The 20,096-nt window shown below is 35.7% G+C and overlaps 1 protein-coding gene across 3 annotated transcripts in view; it reads right to left on the reverse strand.

Moving 5' to 3' along the window:
- The window catches only part of LOC139975680 (lymphocyte-specific helicase-like), a 37,568-nt gene that overhangs the window by 5,495 nt on the left and 11,977 nt on the right, over positions 1 to 20,096 (reverse strand). For 2 of the 3 annotated variants that reach the window (XM_071983787.1, XM_071983788.1), the window contains exons 2-18: positions 17,497 to 17,550; positions 15,252 to 15,345; positions 14,533 to 14,735; positions 13,864 to 14,022; positions 12,193 to 12,247; positions 11,167 to 11,256; positions 10,373 to 10,461; positions 9,148 to 9,231; positions 8,287 to 8,430; positions 7,511 to 7,693; positions 6,690 to 6,904; positions 5,242 to 5,367; positions 4,568 to 4,670; positions 4,300 to 4,455; positions 3,494 to 3,663; positions 2,598 to 2,823; positions 2,261 to 2,380 (exon numbers count right to left, since the gene is read on the reverse strand). In XM_071983787.1, coding sequence (XP_071839888.1) covers positions 2,261 to 2,380; positions 2,598 to 2,823; positions 3,494 to 3,663; positions 4,300 to 4,455; positions 4,568 to 4,670; positions 5,242 to 5,367; positions 6,690 to 6,904; positions 7,511 to 7,693; positions 8,287 to 8,430; positions 9,148 to 9,231; positions 10,373 to 10,461; positions 11,167 to 11,256; positions 12,193 to 12,247; positions 13,864 to 14,022; positions 14,533 to 14,735; positions 15,252 to 15,345 — 2,217 coding nt within the window. In that variant the 5' untranslated portion in view covers positions 17,497 to 17,550. The remainder of the gene's footprint in view (positions 1 to 2,260; positions 2,381 to 2,597; positions 2,824 to 3,493; positions 3,664 to 4,299; positions 4,456 to 4,567; positions 4,671 to 5,241; positions 5,368 to 6,689; positions 6,905 to 7,510; positions 7,694 to 8,286; positions 8,431 to 9,147; positions 9,232 to 10,372; positions 10,462 to 11,166; positions 11,257 to 12,192; positions 12,248 to 13,863; positions 14,023 to 14,532; positions 14,736 to 15,251; positions 15,346 to 17,496; positions 17,551 to 20,096) is intronic. The other variant, XM_071983789.1, reaches the window with a different exon arrangement.

The following is a 20,096-nucleotide window of genomic DNA, read 5'->3' on the forward strand; positions in this document are numbered from 1 at the left end:
TTTCTTCATATCTGAAAATCACTTTATTAAATTAAACAACCTCCTGTCTCTTGACACAGAAAAACTTGTACTGAACAACAATTGAAGTTTTACATTTGACACTAACAACATTAAAAACTCACAGCAATAAACATCAATAGATATTTCTTTTTCATATTTAAGTGATAGTTGAATAGGTCAAGTGCCTACTAAACTGAGGACCATATTATTATAAAGCAACTAAATGCAACTCTGTTGTTGCCTTACAGTCAGTAAAGTGCATATTTAAGTAACATGAACTTCCAAAATATTTATACACCAGTTTTCCAGTTACATTTGTTAGTATTACGTCCATGTACTGCATTATTTGTATTACATCTGTGTATTACGTCCATGTGCTGCATTATTTGTATTACATCTGTGTATTACATCTGTGTATTACGTCCATGTACTACATTATTTGTATTACATCTGTGTATTACATCTGTGTATTACATCCATGTACTACATTATTTGTATTACATCTGTGTATTACATCTGTGTATTACATCCATGTACTACATTATTTGTATTACATCTGTGTATTACATCCATGTACTACATTATTTGTATTACATCTGTGTATTACATCTGTGTATTACGTCCATGTACTACATTATTTGTATTACATCTGTGTATTACATCTGTGTATTACATCCATGTACTACAGTATTTGTATTACATCTGTGTATTACATCTGTGTATTATGACCATGTACTACATTATTTGTATTACATCTGTGTATTACATCTGTGTATTATGACCATGTACTACATTATTTGTATTACATCTGTGTATTACGTCCATGTACTACATTATTTGTATTACATCTGTGTATTACGTCCATGTACTACATTATTTGTATTACATCTGTGTATTACATCTGTGTATTATGTCCATGTACTACATTATTTGTATTACATCTGTGTATTACGTCCATGTACTACATTATTTGTATTACATCTGTGTATTACATCTGTGTATTACGTCCATGTACTACATTATTTGTATTACATCTGTGTATTACATCTGTGTATTACATCCATGTACTACATTATTTGTATTACATCTGTGTATTACATCTGTGTATTACGTCCATGTACTACATTATTTGTATTACATCTGTGTATTACATCTGTGTATTACGTCCATGTACTACATTATTTGTATTACATCTGTGTATTACATCTGTGTATTACATCCATGTACTACATTATTTGTATTACATCTGTGTATTACATCTGTGTATTACATCCATGTACTACAGTATTTGTATTACATCTGTGTATTACATCTGTGTATTACGTCCATGTACTACATTATTTGTATTACATCTGTGTATTACATCTGTGTATTATGTCCATGTACTACATTATTTGTATCCATGTACTACAGTATTTGTATTACATCTGTGTATTACATCTGTGTATTACGTCCATGTACTACATTATTTGTATTACATCTGTGTATTACATCTGTGTATTATGTCCATGTACTACATTATTTGTATTACATCTGTGTATTACGTCCATGTACTACATTATTTGTATTACATCTGTGTATTACATCTGTGTATTACGTCCATGTACTACATTATTTGTATTACATCTGTGTATTACATCTGTGTATTACGTCCATGTACTACATTATTTGTATTACATCTGTGTATTACATCTGTGTATTACGTCCATGTACTACATTATTTGTATTACATCTGTGTATTACATCTGTGTATTACGTCCATGTACTACATTATTTGTATTACATCTGTGTATTACATCTGTGTATTACATCCATGTACTACATTATTTGTATTACATCTGTGTATTACATCTGTGTATTACGTCCATGTACTACATTATTTGTATTACATCTGTGTATTACATCTGTGTATTACGTCCATGTACTACATTATTTGTATTACATCTGTGTATTACATCTTTGTATTACGTCCATGTACTACATTATTTGTATTACATCTGTGTATTACGTCCATGTACTACATTATTTGTATTACATCTGTGTATTACATCTGTGTATTATGTCCATGTACTACATTATTTGTATTACATCTGTGTATTACGTCCATGTACTACATTATTTGTATTACATCTGTGTATTACATCTGTGTATTACGTCCATGTACTACATTATTTGTATTACATCTGTGTATTACATCTGTGTATTACATCAATGTACTACATTATTTGTATTACATCTGTGTATTACATCTGTGTATTACCTGCTCTTGCCTGTCTTGGTAAGACATACTTCCATCAAGACGACAGAATTTGTGCTTCCTGAGAACACAGTAGTCATGAAGAATATCCAACAATGATGTCATCTGAGAAAATATCAGAACCTGGACAAAAAGATGAAGATATCATATAATGAGAAGCTTGAGATGCTATGAATAAAGAAAACAGGAGACACTAGTTCAATGTGGATTCTCATAAAAAACATTCAAATACATTTTATGTCAACTAACTTCAATGATATTGCCATGGAAACACTATATATGGCCCAGGTATCCCCACCAGTTACTTTTGCCTAACCAGCACAACAAAGTTTTTACTCACTTTATGATTATTTTTCTTGAGAGCTGGCAGGAGTCTTTCCAGGACCATTAACTTGCCACTGCTGGTTATCAATTCTTCATCTATTCTGTATTGTTGAGTCACTGGATCCAGAGGATATGACAGTAAGTATGGATGGTTGCAGCATTTACGGAGTTGCATAACAATGTTCAAAAGACGGATGTTGGTTTCCCTGCTTTGCAATTTGCTTTTACTTGGTGTGGCAGTACTGGAAATATTGGTGAAAAAAAAACGGGAATAAAATATCTGAACATACCCACTTATATCATACAACTAGGTTTGAACAATATTTAAGTCAATAAGTTGACACAAGTCGATAAGTTGATCAGCTGATCTTGATCAGTTGATCATGTAAATCTGTTGATTTAAGATCAATAAATTGATTTGAGTCAATAAGTTTCTGCAAGAAATGTCCTTCATGGAATACCCACAATCTGTGGGATAACTTGGCAGTAAACTTGATTGGATAAAGAGCACTGGAGGTTGCCAGACTTGAGTAGGATTTCAGAAAAGTTGTACAACTTTTGCATTTTAGTGAATGTATATATCGAAATAAAGAATTATCAATATCTTGTTTGGTAAAATATATCAGTAGATTTGGCAACCTTACCAGATTCACAAAAACATAGCTTTCTAATTACAACAGCAAGACAGGGAGAGTGGTGAGGTTACGTGTTAACAATTTAGCTTATTATGTTGCGGGTTGAGTTAGGAGCCATCCATGGATCTTTCCTTTCAGTATATAATCTTACACAAATTTACCATAAAATTGGAAATGTCTCGATTTGATCAATTATGACTATTAATAAGGAGGATGTAATTCTGAAACATTGCCACTATCAAGTACATTTGCTTGTCTCCATAGTAATTCTCCTAACCTTTTCAGAGCTTTAGAAGTAAATGTCTCAGCCCAAGCAATAACATCTTCTTCTGTTTCTTTGTCAGTATCTATAAGATACTTGCTGTAGTCTATGTTAGCTCTGCTCTGTCTCTTTGGTCTTCCAGATGGTGTCAACTCAACAGCAGTTTCTTTCACCTTCTCTTCCTTCTGTAAATATTCAAGAAGTTTCAACAACAAAGTTGACAGATTAATCATGCTGTGATGAAGCAATTTAATTTGTGACAATTGTTTTAAGTAGCTCATCTTAATTTACCTCTTTCAGTAAATAGTATCTTGTAAAGTAAATAGTGGCTTGACCTCACACAACATCAAGAGTAAATAGTGGCTTCACCTCACATAACATCAAGTAATACTAGCTGCAATGTAACAAAACATTTTACTTTATACCTGCTCATCTAATCATTCATGTTAATATAGGTTCAAACATCAAAGGTTATAGCTACTGCTGTCATAACAAAGATTAATCATAGGTCATTGGTTTGCTGCAATAGCTTCAAACATCATCATATTTCATCCCCACCATTGCAGCAGGTTGACATAATCTTAGCTAATATTTCATGTTAAGTAAACAAACAGGTAATTCACTCAATGTCCAGCATTATTTCACTTTATTTGCAACAATGCGAAGATTGATTCAAACTAAAGCTTTATACATGGAGCTAAAGATGTGTTGTACTACGTAGCTGATGATGTAATGTTCCAGTGGTTATCTTTATTCATATCGATTACTCAGATCAATCATAATTCTCTTTTACTGATGATTTCTAGAATTGTCATTCTTACTTGATCAAGTTTCTGTAATATGGTTTTGTTGACAGTATTCCTGTAATATTCCTCTTGCAAGGCAGAGAGGGGAGCATGCACTAAGATCTCCTTCTTCTTTGGGATGGAGAGATCAACATCAGTCTTCAACCTCCTCAACAGGAAGGGAGACAAAATCTATGAAAAGGAGGAAAGGAGATCTGCTGATACCTGAGAATTGTTACAGAATGAAAAGTATCAGAGACAGCTATTGCTCCCATTTATGCTTAAGACAGACTTTCCTCTTTACCTGATGCAGCATTGACAGAACATTTTTCTCTCTTTCTTCTTTCAAAATTTCTTCATCTCCGCCTTCCTTTGAAAGACATGTGAAGTCAAACCAAGATTCAAACCTGCGATGATAAAAATACAGTACAAAACAACAAAGAATAATTACAGTAAACAGTAACAACAAAAGTCAAACTTTGGATGCTGCATAACCTTGTGTTTAATTTCATTCTTATGTTTTCTCACAATGACAAATTTCAAATCAGGGCAACAAGAAACTTACAGATTAAAATTCATCCAATGCTAATGTTCATTTGAATCTTATTCATATTGACAGGAACAGACTTCACAGTCATTTTGGTTTTACTTCAAGGAAATAAGAAATAAATAATGAAGGTTCATGTCAGCTGTCATTAAGTGTTCAATGTTGTGTCATGTGAGGAAGTATGTTGAACATATAAATGAATGTTTTATTTCACTAATTTTTCCACCTTTTACTTTCTTTTTACTACCACAGAAGCAAGAATGATTCGTCTTGACAATTAATTGTGTCCTCTGAAAACTGTCACTAAGAAGGTACATATAGCTCATACCATACACATTATATCAGTGGAAAACTTCACTAAAGTAGAGCTTGCCAATTTATGTGAAAGGTTACTCTTGGTGACAGAGATAAAACAAAGAAGGAAGACATACGTTTTGAGATCATCAAAGACTTCTGGCAAGAGAAAGTTAAGCATGGACCATAGCTCAGACAAATTGTTCTGTAGGGGTGTACCAGTTAGCAGCAGCCGATTAGCTGTCTTGTACATCTTGAGCTCTCTGCAGATGAACAAAATGTCAAACCAAAGGTAAAAAACAAACCAAAGAGCCCAATGTGAATTAAGCAATAATACAGTAATAACATATATGTAGATTCACTGTAACAGAGAAGTTACACTCACTCATCAATTGGATGAAAAGGGTTTTCCTCATTTACATGTAACATAACATTAAATGATCTAGTAGTGACTGGACATGAGGATGTTTGTGATCCGATGACCAAATATAGGTGTCTATCAATTTGACTTACATGAGGATGTTCGTGATCCGATGACCAAATTAAGTCTCTATCAATTTGACTTACATCAGGACATTTTGATCCAGTGACAAACATAGGTATCTATCAATTAGAAGTACATCAGGATTTTTGTGATCCGATCACCAAATATAGGTGTCTATCAATTTGACTTACATCAGGTCGTTTTGATCTAGTGACCAAATATAGGTGTCTATCAAGTTGACTTACATGAGGATATTTGTGATCCAATGATAAGATGTTCGTTTCTACCGGGGTAATTATACGAGGACTTAGTGAGCCAGTGACTTGTATTATTATTCACCACAACAGGATTTAACTAAAATGTTCCCATTTTGACATCTCCATCCATCCTGGCCTCTTTTCATTAGATACTTGGAAAACTCATAAGTTTGTGTGATATCAATGATATGTGTCATGCTGATGATACACAGCTCTATATGACCTTTGATCCAAATGATCTAGAACAAGATGGAAGTATGTATTCATGGGGTTAGATTGTGTATGTGCAACACTTTTCTTTAGTTAAATGATAAGACAGAAGTAATTGTTTTCAGCCGGTCTAGGGTCAGATGTGAACTTAAGAATCTTTCACTTCGGATCAAGTGTGTCAACTTCAAACATATCTTGATTATTTTTTTTTTTTTTTTAAGTCTGCAACTGAACACCTTATTCACTTCAAAAGATCCAGAACAGGAATGCTCGAATTGTTCAAGGTCGAATAAATATACTGCCATTACTTCAATACTGAAAGAGCTGCATTGATTATCTATAAATCTACGCATCAACAATCAGGGATCTCAGCTTTCACCATGTCATCATCCTCGTCATGTTACTTTAAACATTAGTAAATGCACACGTTTTTATTTCTAAGTATTTAACTCAAAACACCTTGACTTGACACAGAATGGATGTTTTCATTACATTTCTACAGGTTTTGTTTGTGAGAAGTAAATTCAAGATGCAACAGTTAGTAAAATAATGTTGTGCTTTCTCAGCAGTTTCCTCCTATTTTAATTAAAGTGTTTTTTGTTTGATACTACTGTGCATGCCTTTATGAACTTACTGAATAAGTCTACAGTTCAGGTTCTTTATCCTATGTCCTTCATCTACCACAACATATTTCCAGAGGTAGTGTTCCAGGAATTTGCGATCCCTCATCACAATCTCATAGGATGTAATCACCACTGGTTGTACCTGGTACTTTCCTAGATGTTTCCTGATCTTACCCCTCAGCTTAGCTCTTTCATCAATTGCACCGTGGTATAGTACTGTTGGAACCTACAAAGAAAGAACCTTTTCAATGAAATAACATTTTCTTTGGTTTTACAAACAGATGTTCTACTCATTTCAGCTTTATCATGTGACTACTTACAATGTTTCAAGAATTGGTGATTTCGAAGTTTACCTTTCCCACTGCAAGCATCTACAAGTGAGCAGGGAGTAAGCAAGTGAGGAAGGCAATTCAAGACTATTATCAATTCAGTAAACTATGTACAGTTTTTTGTTCCTTTAATAACTAATTTACGTCAATTATCTTGATTGATGAAGTCATCCACTCTGATGTTGCCAGATACATTTAAATAAAATTGTAAAAAGTAGTATCTTAGCAACAATACATGCCGTGGATACACAGAGACTCCCTCTTAGCAACAATACATGCCTTGGATACAGAGAGACTCCCTCTTAGCAAAAATACATGCCTTGGTTACAGAGACTCACTCTTAGCAACAATACATGCCTTGGTTACAGAGACTCACTCTTAGCAACAATACATGCCTTGGATACAGAGAGACTCCCTCTTAGCAACAATACATGCCTTGGATACAGAGAGACTACCTCTTCTGTCACCAGACAATCCCTACATTTACTTCTTTAAGTACTTACGTCTGGTGAGAAACGTGTGAATTCTGACATCCAGTTTGGTAGGGTGGACAAGGGAGCACAAACTAGAAATGGACCAGGCACACCCATTTCTATGATGTGTGAAAAGAGTGCGATGACCTGAATGGTTTTTCCAAGGCCCATCTCATCTGCTAAGATTCCATTCACACCATTTTCATACAGCACCTAAAACACATACAAGAAATGTGAATTTCAAGAAATTCCAAGAAAAGGATTAACATGTAATTAAAAATAATTACAGCAATTTGAATTAAATCATAACTTTGTTATCCAAAATTTAATAACCTGGCACTTTTAGGCATTTGGAGTACAGTTTTAGAACGATAAATACCATTGTTGTCCTCTACCATCAGAGAGAGCTTTATAGTTGTGAAAAATTAGAAAGCAATCTCTGTTTTTGATTTTTTGTCACCCTACAGAATTTTACAAATGTAAATGTAGATTGTCTTTGAGATAGTTGATTCATCATGATTATTCACAATGATCTCTCTGCAAAAGAGATATGCTAACTATTGGCAAAGACAAAGGAAACACAATATCAGCATATGACCAAGGAAAGAGATGATAGCTGTTGTTATTAAACTATCAGTGATACCTGACTCAAGGTAGTTGGATAGAGGAGCCTATTAAATTGAAAAGATCGATAATAAGTGCATGATTTAAATACACAATTCCAACTATTCAAGAAACTAATCGCACTTCAGTAAGTCAGGATAACAGACTGACAAAGATTACAACCACGGAGGTGATGATCTTACTTTCAGCCACTCAAATCCGTCTAGTTGGTAAGGTCTTAGCACACCTCCAGAGAAAGACATTGGCTGCTTATCAGAGACTCGTTGGCCATCAATGATGCGACTAAAACTATCCTCTTTCATTGCCTTTTGGGATGAATCAACGTCCTTGAAGCAAGAGAAAGATGTCAATAAAATTAAACATGATTGTGCAAAGGAAGAGATTGATCAAAGAAAGGTTGAATTTCTTACTACAGCACCTGAAAAGAAAGAACAATTGCAAAATCTGCCTAAACACAGTTTAGTGTATTCAATTTTCTGTGTAGTTAAAATATCTAAAAGCTAAGTTTTATTAACAAAACATTGATCTTACAGTGACACACTGATATAAGGTCATTTTTATGTCAGACACTAGGCTTGCTTTAACAGTTAACATGGAACATTTCATAGAATAGTACAGAAAAAATACCCAGCCAGTTATGTTTGACAACTTCTGCTACATAATCTATGTTATGTTATGAAGAGTATATACTGTTGCCACATGGTATAACCTTTCACACAAGGATGTGAATAGGGTATGCACATTACTTACTGCACACCAAAAACATAAGTGAATATACATGAACCAATGACAACAGTCAAAGTGCTCTAATGTTTATAAAATTATTAGAATAACCTGTTACTAAAATGTCACCCAACACCCGACTCACAAGGTTATTTTCATTAAGGTAAATTTAAGTACAATTCTAAAGACTATGGACTGGCATAGTCATGAACAGCCCCCTGTCCCCACCCCAATGAACAGACCATCCTTGACAAGGACGAAAGCCCTTTAGCCCTCCCACCCCCACCCCACTTGTCACAAACCTACAGAATCTCTCTCACCTTACTATCTTCAACTTTACTTTTTCCGTCAGTTGAAAGGGCTGCGACAGGACTGTTGGGTTTTAATTTCTTTGCATTCAGAGCCTAGAAAATAAAACCATGATGAAAACATGCATAAGGTGCTCACTGATTATATGAAAGAAATATAGAAAACTTGTTGTAAAGACAATACTTGTATGAAATTGTTGCTACCTCTGTCTTTTTTGTGCTGTGTATCCTAAATGTGTAGTAAGGTATCTCCATCAAATCAAGAAAGTTCAAAGTTAGATTCAAGTAGATGTATTCTGAAACAACAATTACTGGTGTAATTCTGAAGGTGTTTTAAAAAATATACGTGTTACTTTGAAGGTTATACCTCTTTATCCAAGTAATCTCCTATAGAGTAACTATATTTGTTACTTTGGACATAATACCTCTTTATCCAAGTAATCTCCTATAGAGTAACTATATTTGTTTCTTTTGACATAATACCTCTTTATCCAAGTAATCTCCTATAGAGTAACTATATTTGTTTCTTTTGACATAATACCTCTTTATCCAAGTAATCTCCTATAGAGTAACTATATTTGTTTCTTTGGACATAATACCTCGTTATCCAAGTAATCTCCTATAGAGTAACTATATTTGTTACTTTGGACATAATACCTCGTTATCCAAGTAATCTCCTATAGAGTAACTATATTTGTTACTTTGGACATAATATCTCTTTATCCAAGTAATCTCCTATAGAGTAACTATATTTGTTACTTTGGACATAATACCTCGTTATCCAAGTAATCTCCTATAGAGTAACTATATTTGTTCCTTTGGACATAATACCTCTTTATCCAAGTAATCTCCTATAGAGTAACTATATTTGTTACTTTGGACATAATACCTCTTTATCCAAGTAATCTCCTATAGAGTAACTATATTTGTTTCTTTGGACATAACACCTCTTTATCCAAGTAATCTCCTATAGAGTAACTATATTTGTTACTTTGGACATAACACCTCTTTATCCAAGTAATCTCCTATAGAGTAACTATATTTGTTTCTTTGGACATAATACCTCTTTATCCAAGTAATCTCCTATAGAGTAACTATATTTGTTACTTTGGACATAACACCTCTTTATCCAAGTAATCTCCTATAGAGGAGCTATATTTGTTTCTTTGGACATAATACCTCTTTATCCAAGTAATCTCCTATAGAGTAACTATATTTGTTTCTTTGGACATAATACCTCTTTATCCAAGTAATCTCCTATAGAGTAACTCTCTGTCACCCTCTTCCTCTTTTGAGTCTTGGTCCCCTTTGTTATCTCTTTTTGAACTGAAATGAAAAAGGAAAATTCCAAATTGTAAGAAATTAAAAAGTTAATCAGAATGTAAACTTGTATTATTGTTACTTGTCATGTAAAACGCTACTTAATTGTCTATCTACATTAAGTTTCCAAAAGCAAGTCCACTTAATAACTGTGAAAAAAAAGTGTTACCATCAATTTGTAGAGCACTTATATACTCATGTTTTAGTTTCTATCGTGGTTCTATTAGTGCAGACCTTCCAGTTATTTCAATGCCAAATAGAACAGCAAGTGATCCAGCTTACCAGACTCAAACAAGTTTCAGCAAGATTACATAAGAAATATAATGAAAACAATTGTTTCAATCTTTAGTAGTAAGTTACCCAAAGAGTCTCAGAAATTAACACCATTACAGAAATCACCATAATGTCTAAATTTTAGGGGTAACTGCAAACCAAGTTTGTCACATCACTCGAGTCACCTCAAATTATTGAGGGCTGAACATGTGCAATGTACTGGGAATGTGACATCCATGTACAAATAAATTCATTTACAAGGATATACACTCTCATAGAAACATACTAAAATGCTCATACTAAAATAATGAAGCACGTCCCTGCCTTAGACAAGTATCCACACAAGCTGATAAACAAGATTAGTTCAATGTTTTGTTGGTGTGCTGGTTACTACCCACACATAAAGGCCCCTCCCCACCCCACAAAGCCTCCACACACCTGCTTGTGGTGATGTTTTCCTTTTTGTTCTCAAGCTGCGCCTTTCTCCCTGTGAGCTTGCTGTTGTTGTCTGATCATCAGAACTTTGGTCTAATGAGAGAAAGCAAAAAAACGTAGTAAGTCAGATGATGTAATACACGTACACTGCATACTACTCATAATGGGATACTCCCCCTCACCATCCCCCCTCACCATCCCCATAATACTCAAAGTGGAGTACCCTCCCTCACATGAGACATTTGCAGATCTACCTTACCTTCAGTACCATTCAAATTGGGAACCTTACTCAGATATAGTTGTAGGTCTACCTCAGTAACAGTAATACTCAAAGTGGAGTACCCTCCCTCATATGATACATTTGCAGATCTACCTTACCTCCAGTACCATTTAAATTGGGAACCTTACTCAGAGATAGTTGTAGGTCTTCCTCAATAACAGTAATACTCAAAGTGGAGTACCCTCCCTCATATGAGACATTTGCAGATCTACCTTACCTCCAGTACCATTTAAATTGGGAACCTTACTCAGAGATAGTTGTAGGTCTACCTCAATAACAGTAATACTCAAAGTGGAGTACCCTCCCTCATATGATACATTTGCAGATCTACCTTACCTCCAGTACCATTTAAATTGGGAACCTTACTCAGAGATAGTTGTAGGTCTACCTCAATAACAGTAATACTCAAAGTGGAGTACCCTCCCTCATATGATACATTTGCAGAACAAACTCACCACAGGTACTATACAAAATAGGGTACCCTGCATCAGAAGAGAATAACAGTACTACTCACAATGGAGTACCGCCCCAGCCCCTCCCTCACATGATATAGTTATAGATCAGCTGTACACTGATACTGTTAAACAGGGAGTTTGGAAAGGACAGAGAGTGTGTGTCCCATGACATAGACAGGGTGACAATGAAAAACTGATTTAACATATCTTTTTTAATGAAACTTCATAGGTTACCCCTCAAATATATAATTGCCCCACAAAATTACCATATAAAGTGACTGCAGACAATCTTACCTTGGCTTGATTGGCTAGTTGCTTGCTCTTGACCTTTACTCTTCTCATCTGAATCCTGTGGGTAGTAAAGTAACATTTGCCCAATATCAGAGATTACAAATATCACAATGCGGAACAAAATAACCCAAGGACTATCTTGCTTGATTCTATTGGGGAGGGGACAAATTAAAATATCTTCATGTTTTGTTAAGCAGGTCCTATGCAAGTAAAAAAGAATGTTTTGTAAAGTAAATATAGAGCTAATCCAATTCTTCTTTGAAGTGCTGATTGCCCTTCACTAGTTTAATTATATTATGGCACCTTCCATAAAGAGTTGATATCAATCAGCGTGAGTGTTCTCAAGAAACAAGAAAATGCTGAAAGAAAAGCAAAGGTACATCTTTTTAGATTTTCCTCAAAAGCTCAGGTTTTAGTGGCTTTGATTTTGAAGTGCTAGAATTGAACTACCATGGTTTGAATATTCAGGAAGTCAGCAAATTTAAACCCCTTCAGGCCATTGGATAGAGACACTAGAATTCCACTCACAAAAACTTTGACAATTTAGTGCAAGAAATCTTGAAGGCCATGGTACGGCAACATTTTAAGGTTCCCTGAATGACCAACTTGTTAGCTATTCAATAAGGATACCTCTTACCTAATGAGAACTCCTAGAATGCCATATAAACCACAATCATTTGACAATTTAGTGGTATGTCAATGGGGTTTTTCTATGAAGTATCCTATCATATACACTCAAAGGTAATGGGGTATTTCCATGAAGTATCCTATCATATACACTCTATAAGGTAATGGGGTATTTCTATAAAGTATCATATCATATACAGTTTATAAGGTAATGGGTTATTTCAATGAAGTATCCTATCATATACACTCTAAGGTAATGGGGTATTTCTATGAAGTATCCAACCTATACACTATATAAGGTAATGGGTTATTTCCATGAAGTATCATATCATATACACTCTAAGGTAATGGGGTTTTTCTATGAAGTATCCTATCATATACACTCTAAGGTAATGGGGTATTTCCATGAAGTATCCTATCACATACACTCAAAGGTAATGGGTTATTTCAATGGAGTATCCTATCATATACACTCTAAGGTAATGGGGTATTTCTATGAAGTATCCTATCAAATACACTTTATAAGGTAATGGGGTATTTCTATGAAGTATCCTATCATATACACTCTAAGGTATTGGATTATTTCTATGAAGTATCCAACCTATACACTCTATAAGGTAATGGGGTTTTCTATGAAGAATCCTACCTATACACTCTATAAGGTAATGTGGTATTTCTATGAAGTATCCTATCATATACACTCTAAGGTAATGGGGTTTTTCTATGAAGTATCCTATCCTATCATATACCCTCAAACGTAATGGGTTATTTCAATGACGTATCCTATCATATACCTCTAAGGTAATGGGATATTTCTATGAAGTATCAAAGTCATGCACACTCCATCAAAACACAAACAGCTGGTAGTTATTGATTACATCAATTAAATTAAGCACATGTTGATTACAGCTTAAAGAATAAACCAGTCGTATCAGTGATACAACAAATAAAAAATATTCCTATTTTCATTTATTTGTTTCTTGGGATATGTGACATGGCAGACACAATCAGTTCCTTTAACAAGTTATTCATTATTTTTTCACTAACCTTTGACTTGTTGACCCTGTCTTGTTTTTTCTCCTCTTGTTGTTTCTGCTGTTCCATCTTCAGCAGGAGGAAGTTGGCATATATGCTGCTTTTTTGCAGAAGATGTTGTAACCGCTTGTATCTCTGCTCCATTAATTCTTTCTCAAAGCTTTCTTTCGACTGAAACAAAGTATATTTAATGTGGTTAAAACATCTTCAAGCAATACCTGCATGAATTAAGACTTGGTGGAAATCATGCACAACCAAGGATAGGACCACACACTGTCAACAATCAACACCACAACAATCTTAAGAAATATACTTAGTGAACAGTAAAGCATACATGGCAAACAATAGAACTATATTTAAAAACAACAGAAAACATAAACTTACAACAACAGAACCAGATATATATAGTCAACAAGAGCCATAAATGGCAAACAATAGCACCATAGATAATATACTAAACAACAGCATCAAAACATAGTCAACAACAGAATCAAACATAGTCAACAATAGATCCTCACATAGTCAATGACAGAACCATCAAATAGTCAACAACAGAACTACACAGTCAACGACAGAAACACAAATAGTCAACAACTGAAACCACACATAGTTTAAAATTATTAATTATCAACAATGGAACAATAAATAGTCAAGATCTGTGTCTATATGATAAATTCTTACCTCAGCCTCCAGCATCTTTTCCTCCATTTTTCCATTCTCTCTCAGCTCCTCTTCCTCTCGCAGCATTGCCTCCGTGATTAGATTAACTCCATCTTGACCCGGGGGGGTCCTTCCTGAGCTTCCAGGAGTATTAGGAGAGTCCAATGGTTCTGATAAGATGTTTTCTTTTCCCAATTTTCCAACTTCGTTAGCTGGCTTTGCATCTATTTAGATTGGGAGGAAAATTTCCTCTTGAAAAACTACTTGCTATAAATTGTTTGTAACCTAAACATTTAAACTTGTTCGAGGCTTGTAATCGTCTGTCATATCATAGTCATTAATTAATTCCTGATACGATAAGGAGGAACAGGTGCTGTAGCAACAAGAACACAACTCTAGGATAAAGCCACCATACTTAGCTACAATGCATGCTATAAGGATATACAGTACATAGTGGTTACACCTACCATATTCCAAGTCACCGTCCATGTAGTGTTCTACTAATCATATGTTAGTTTAGTTTGCCTTCATTAGAGCATTGCTGTAATGGAAGTAGTTCAAGTTGCTGAGGTATTGCATGAGTCTGAATGTACCCTGTAGCACAACTGATCAGAAAATCACTCGTAGATTTACAATAGGAAAGATTCTTGAGATTACAAAATCAATCTTTGGCTATTTTGTACAAGTGGCTCTACTGTACTCCACCTTATAAGCATCTATAGTTTATGTTGCAGACATACCTTGTCTCTGTAGATGAGCATCTTCCTGTGGGATTCCAGCATTTACATTGGGCTTCTCTGGAGTATCAACATCAGATAGATTTTTCCTCCCCATCTATGGAGAGCAAGTTAATAAATTCAGATCGTATAGCTAAAGCTATGCACTTCAGTGATCTTACTGTAGGTGCAATTGTCAGTAGAACTAAGCAAGCAAGTGCAGGCGCATATCCAGGGGGGGGGACATTGGGGGCACGCGCCCCCCGGGTAAGAAAAAGAGGAGAGAAAAAAAGAGAGAAAAAAAGAGAGAAAAAAAGAGAGAAAAAAAAGGGAAAAAAGAGTGGGGAACAAAGAGGAGGAAGGAGAGGAAGGAAGTGAAAAGAAAAAGAAGAGAGAAAAAGGAGAAAGGAGGGAGTAGAAAAAAAAACGCTAAGACATCGGGAAGAGAAAGAGGAACAGCGACATCATTACAGCGCTGATCCCTATGCCAGTGATAGATAGAGGATTTCGAAAGGGCATGCGCCTCATCCTACCCCTTACACCGACACCTCCATTTTTGACATTTCCATTTTTCCTCTCTCACTAATGTACATATATATACTATATATGGTCTATCATATATCATAAGGCGTGTGTGTGTATGGATGCCTTAAACAATTGTACTAAGAAAACAACTGTGGCTGGTCTCGAACTCGACCAGGATCTATATGCGAACTGCACTAGACCTATGTTCTTCGATGCAACACTGCCATCCAGGGATAAAATGTGATACACTCCGACTTGAATGCTAATTGTTATCCCTAACCTAGTACCGTTACTCTTACAATGAATCTAAAAATAAATTCTGCATGCCATTGGAGAATTGAGCACATCTCCTGTGAATATCATGTAGCGGATCCAAAGGCATATCATGGGCGAGGGGGAGGGGGGCAGACGCACCCATCACTTCTTGAGATTGTTCCCATCTGCATGAAAACGCACAACCCTACAACCCTACGCCCCACCCCTCTAATCGCTTCCCAATGAGTTACGAAACTTAATTAATGACCTTCACCAGTAGTACCAAGAACATTAAAAAAAATTTGGCAACGCACCACTTCATCGATAACAAGTGATTGGGTTGTGTATTACTGACGTCTAGAGGTCATGCACTGACCTCCATGGAGTGTGACCACTCCAGATTTTGCAATTTCCCAAGATTAGGCCCCAAAACGTTTCTCTACTCGTGCAATTGTGACCAGTCTGATAGGGGTTAGGGGAAGGAGGTTTTTCTATATTTGTTGTCCATAGATGAATTTTGTGCAACATTATGGGTCTGTTTTGAATTGAATTTATTCACGAGAAATGTGAATTTTCAAACTCTGAACAAATAATGGGCTTAAAACCTTGAAAAGTGGGGCTGACAGGTATTGTGGGCTGCGACGTAGAATCACCTACAAAAGCAATGATCCACAGGAGATGCGATGAGGTCGAACAGGATGTGTCACTGGTAAAAATTTTCAAAAAAGGTTATGGATAAAAAAAAAACTATAGGGAAAAACTTGGTTCCCAGGCAAAAGTGTACACCTGGTTGGTTATATTGAAGCCCGAGAAGTGCCATTTCCGGTGATCTGGGGGGTATCAAAAACCAGAAATTTTCTTGTACGTTGCACGCCAACCAATGGTGTTTATTTTCCTTTCACTAATAATAGGCTACTGCTTTTGCTTACCATCACCAACATATCACGGTGTTGTGAGTCAATGGTATCATTATACTTCTATTGTTGGCTTGAACTTTGAAGTTCAATGCATTGATCTTTTTGAAACTTCTGAAAGCAGGTCATCAATTTAATAAAGTCATAAAATGTTCTTACTTTTTTCTTAGGCTAGGCCCAATGTTAAGCCTAGGCTCAGCCTGAAATAATTGTTTAATTCCTTCCTTTGCAACAACGCAATTATAATTTAGGCCTAGTCCCTAGGACTAATCCTCCCCAAACTGAATTTTACCTTTAATCTATAATGAGCGATATCACCGAAGCTAGGCTTAACAGTTGAGCATACTTCTGTAGGGGGTATTGGTCTAACGTTAGGTCTTGGGCCTTAACTCTAGCCTAGCCATAGGACTAGTTCCTAGGCCTAGTACGAGACGTCCTCCGTAACAGTAACACTAACAGTTCAGCCTATCTGACAATACAATCGTTGGGTCTTACTCTTTGCTGATCTTAAAAAGTTATGTTGCTGTAGGCCCAGACCTTGAGCTAAGTATAAAAATGCAATTTCTCAGACTTACTGTGTCTTGGCCGGAGCAGTATCTTCACTTTCTGCTCAATTAAACAGTGCGCATCTGTATGGTGTACAAAGATAAGAAGTGTAACTTTGCCGGACAAGTGGGGCCAAATACTCACGTTTTTATAACGCGCAACAGACGACATTAGGTAAGTGACGTTATATAAACTTGGCGCGAAATTAAATGCCACAGGACATGAGCGTGCATAATAAGGTCAAAGTTAATGTACGGACTTTCTTACACACCGCTTTGTTACATTTGTGTATATCTATCAACAGTCATACTAGAAACACAATGGCTCGGGATATCCTCCGAAAATTACCTGTTACACATTTCTTAACTAATATCAAACGAAACGTCATTGACGTTAGAAATACTTCATCACAGAAAACATCAACTTGGGTAGTATGGGCATAACACAACTCCATACTATTAACTAGCAAGACACATGTTTGCATGTACGGTTCGTTGATTTTCTTGTATTCTCTCTGTACATGTAATTATTGCCCTGCCCAATCTGTCAAGGAAATGCCGGGTTGTCAGCGATAGCTCATTATAATATCCCGGCAGACCTAGCACGCGAAATGGAAGAAAGTAATCTTGGCTGATGAAAACATTCAAATCATTACTGGAATTTGTTGTACGGAATGCACGTATGATCCATTTAGTCGGAGAGTTGAGGTAACTTTGGTTTGCTGATGTAGCTAGCTAGGGGCGGTGTGAACCCTTAGTGAAGGGACAAAGCCTGGCGAAAGGTTTTGATCAAGTAGACTTCTTCCTTCAAAAAATTTACAATTTAATAAATAAATGATATCATAGCGTACAAGAGAAAATAAGACAAATTCAGCCAAGAGTAAGGAATTACTTATATACCTTCTCCATCATCAACATATTGATGCCAAAATGAGCGATTTGTTTGGCCAGATGAGGATCGTCTACCACGGCATCTTTTGAATTCAGAACAAGGCATAAAACTTCTATAATTGTTGTACAAAAGGTACTGCGGTACAGCATCCATCCACTTGTCCCTGTGGATCCAGATGCCAGTCCTACATTAAACTTCCCTGTCACATCATATCGTGAGTCCTTCTGCCCGGTATGAAGAGCCATGGTGGTCAGCAGTTGCTCATGTAACCTCACACATATAGGTCCCATGTAAACAGATATGTCGGTCAACAAGCACCATGAACGACGCACACAACAAAGAGGTAAGTTCTACACCACGCACGCAAGGACAGGCATGATCGTACTAGCACATTGTGTACTGACATGACTAACACAAACAAAAGAACTTTTACACGTGCCAAAGGCTAACACGTTCTGACTTGGATTTAGTTGTGGACAGTAATATTAGAAGGGGCAATATTCATTTCTATACTGTCTGTTGTTGTTCAGCGGTTTTTTATTTCAATTATACCTTTTATCGTAGAACAGGAGTAGTAAATACTTCGTTTCTTCAGAATTGCCAGTGATTACATTTACATTGTCTTCTTTTGTGGATACCGGTTTCTTATATTTTGTATAATATAAAATGATCACTTATAACCACTCTGCTTTGTTTCATTTTCGGCAAAGAATATATCAACTTTACCATCCTTTCTTTATTAACTAAAGAATTGGCTCAGGAATATGGACCTTTCCACCAAATATGTTTTGACAATTAAGTAGCATAAGTTTCCACACTCCCTTTGTTTGGATGCTATTTGCAACCAAATAAAGGAAGTGTGGAAACTTATGCTACTTGGTCAAAACATTTTTGGTGGAAAGGTCCATATTTCCTGAGCCATTTCTTTAAGCTTCTGTTGTTGTTGTTTTTAAGGCGCTGATGGAGCCATGTTTGAGAAGAGGGGAAGTGACAATGATGATGACAATGAAACTGTTTATTTCCAACACAAAAGATAAGTACATTTTCAACAAGAATTCAATACATATAATCAAATAATCATGGTATTATATATAATTCGATGAAAACTACCAAAGATCTAAAGTGGTAACCGACAGACTCTAAATTCGACGTGTGGCACATTTTGCAAAATCGAAGTTGTCCATTGAAATACCGTGCAACTTGCAACTGTATATATTGCCTGCAAACATCAGCATACTTACATCGAGAGATAAAAGGCTGTATATAGAATTACGTCGGTACTTTCCCCGGTGGTTCCAACTGCGCAGTTGCATACCAAAATTGACTTTTTCTGGCATATTTATGACATGGCATTCTCACTAAGGACAATGAGCTGTCTTCCAGCTCCCTTCTAAGGACATATTTGAGAAAGAGGCCAAATTTTGTTCTCTCTCTTGCCCTTCTTCGTTCTTGACAATTATGGTTCCATTCGCAACACACACTACCAATATCATGATTGTTTATTAGGGTTTGCACAAGCAAGTATTTTTTATTTTTTTATTTGAGTATACTGCAAGAATGTAAGAATTTAATATGATTTATTCATTTTTCACCTCAGATCACAATTGGTTGTACATCATGAGCATTTTCAGCTACTCATCTTGGATAAAGAATTTCAGCTGATTACTTTATCTTCATGAAAAATACGGAACTTCTTACAAACCCGAGGGAAACTCTAGTTTCAACTTGAAAACCGCAA

The sequence above is a fragment of the Apostichopus japonicus genome, chromosome 11, assembly GCF_037975245.1.
Source record: "Apostichopus japonicus isolate 1M-3 chromosome 11, ASM3797524v1, whole genome shotgun sequence".
NCBI classification, from domain to species: domain Eukaryota; kingdom Metazoa; phylum Echinodermata; class Holothuroidea; order Aspidochirotida; family Stichopodidae; genus Apostichopus; species Apostichopus japonicus.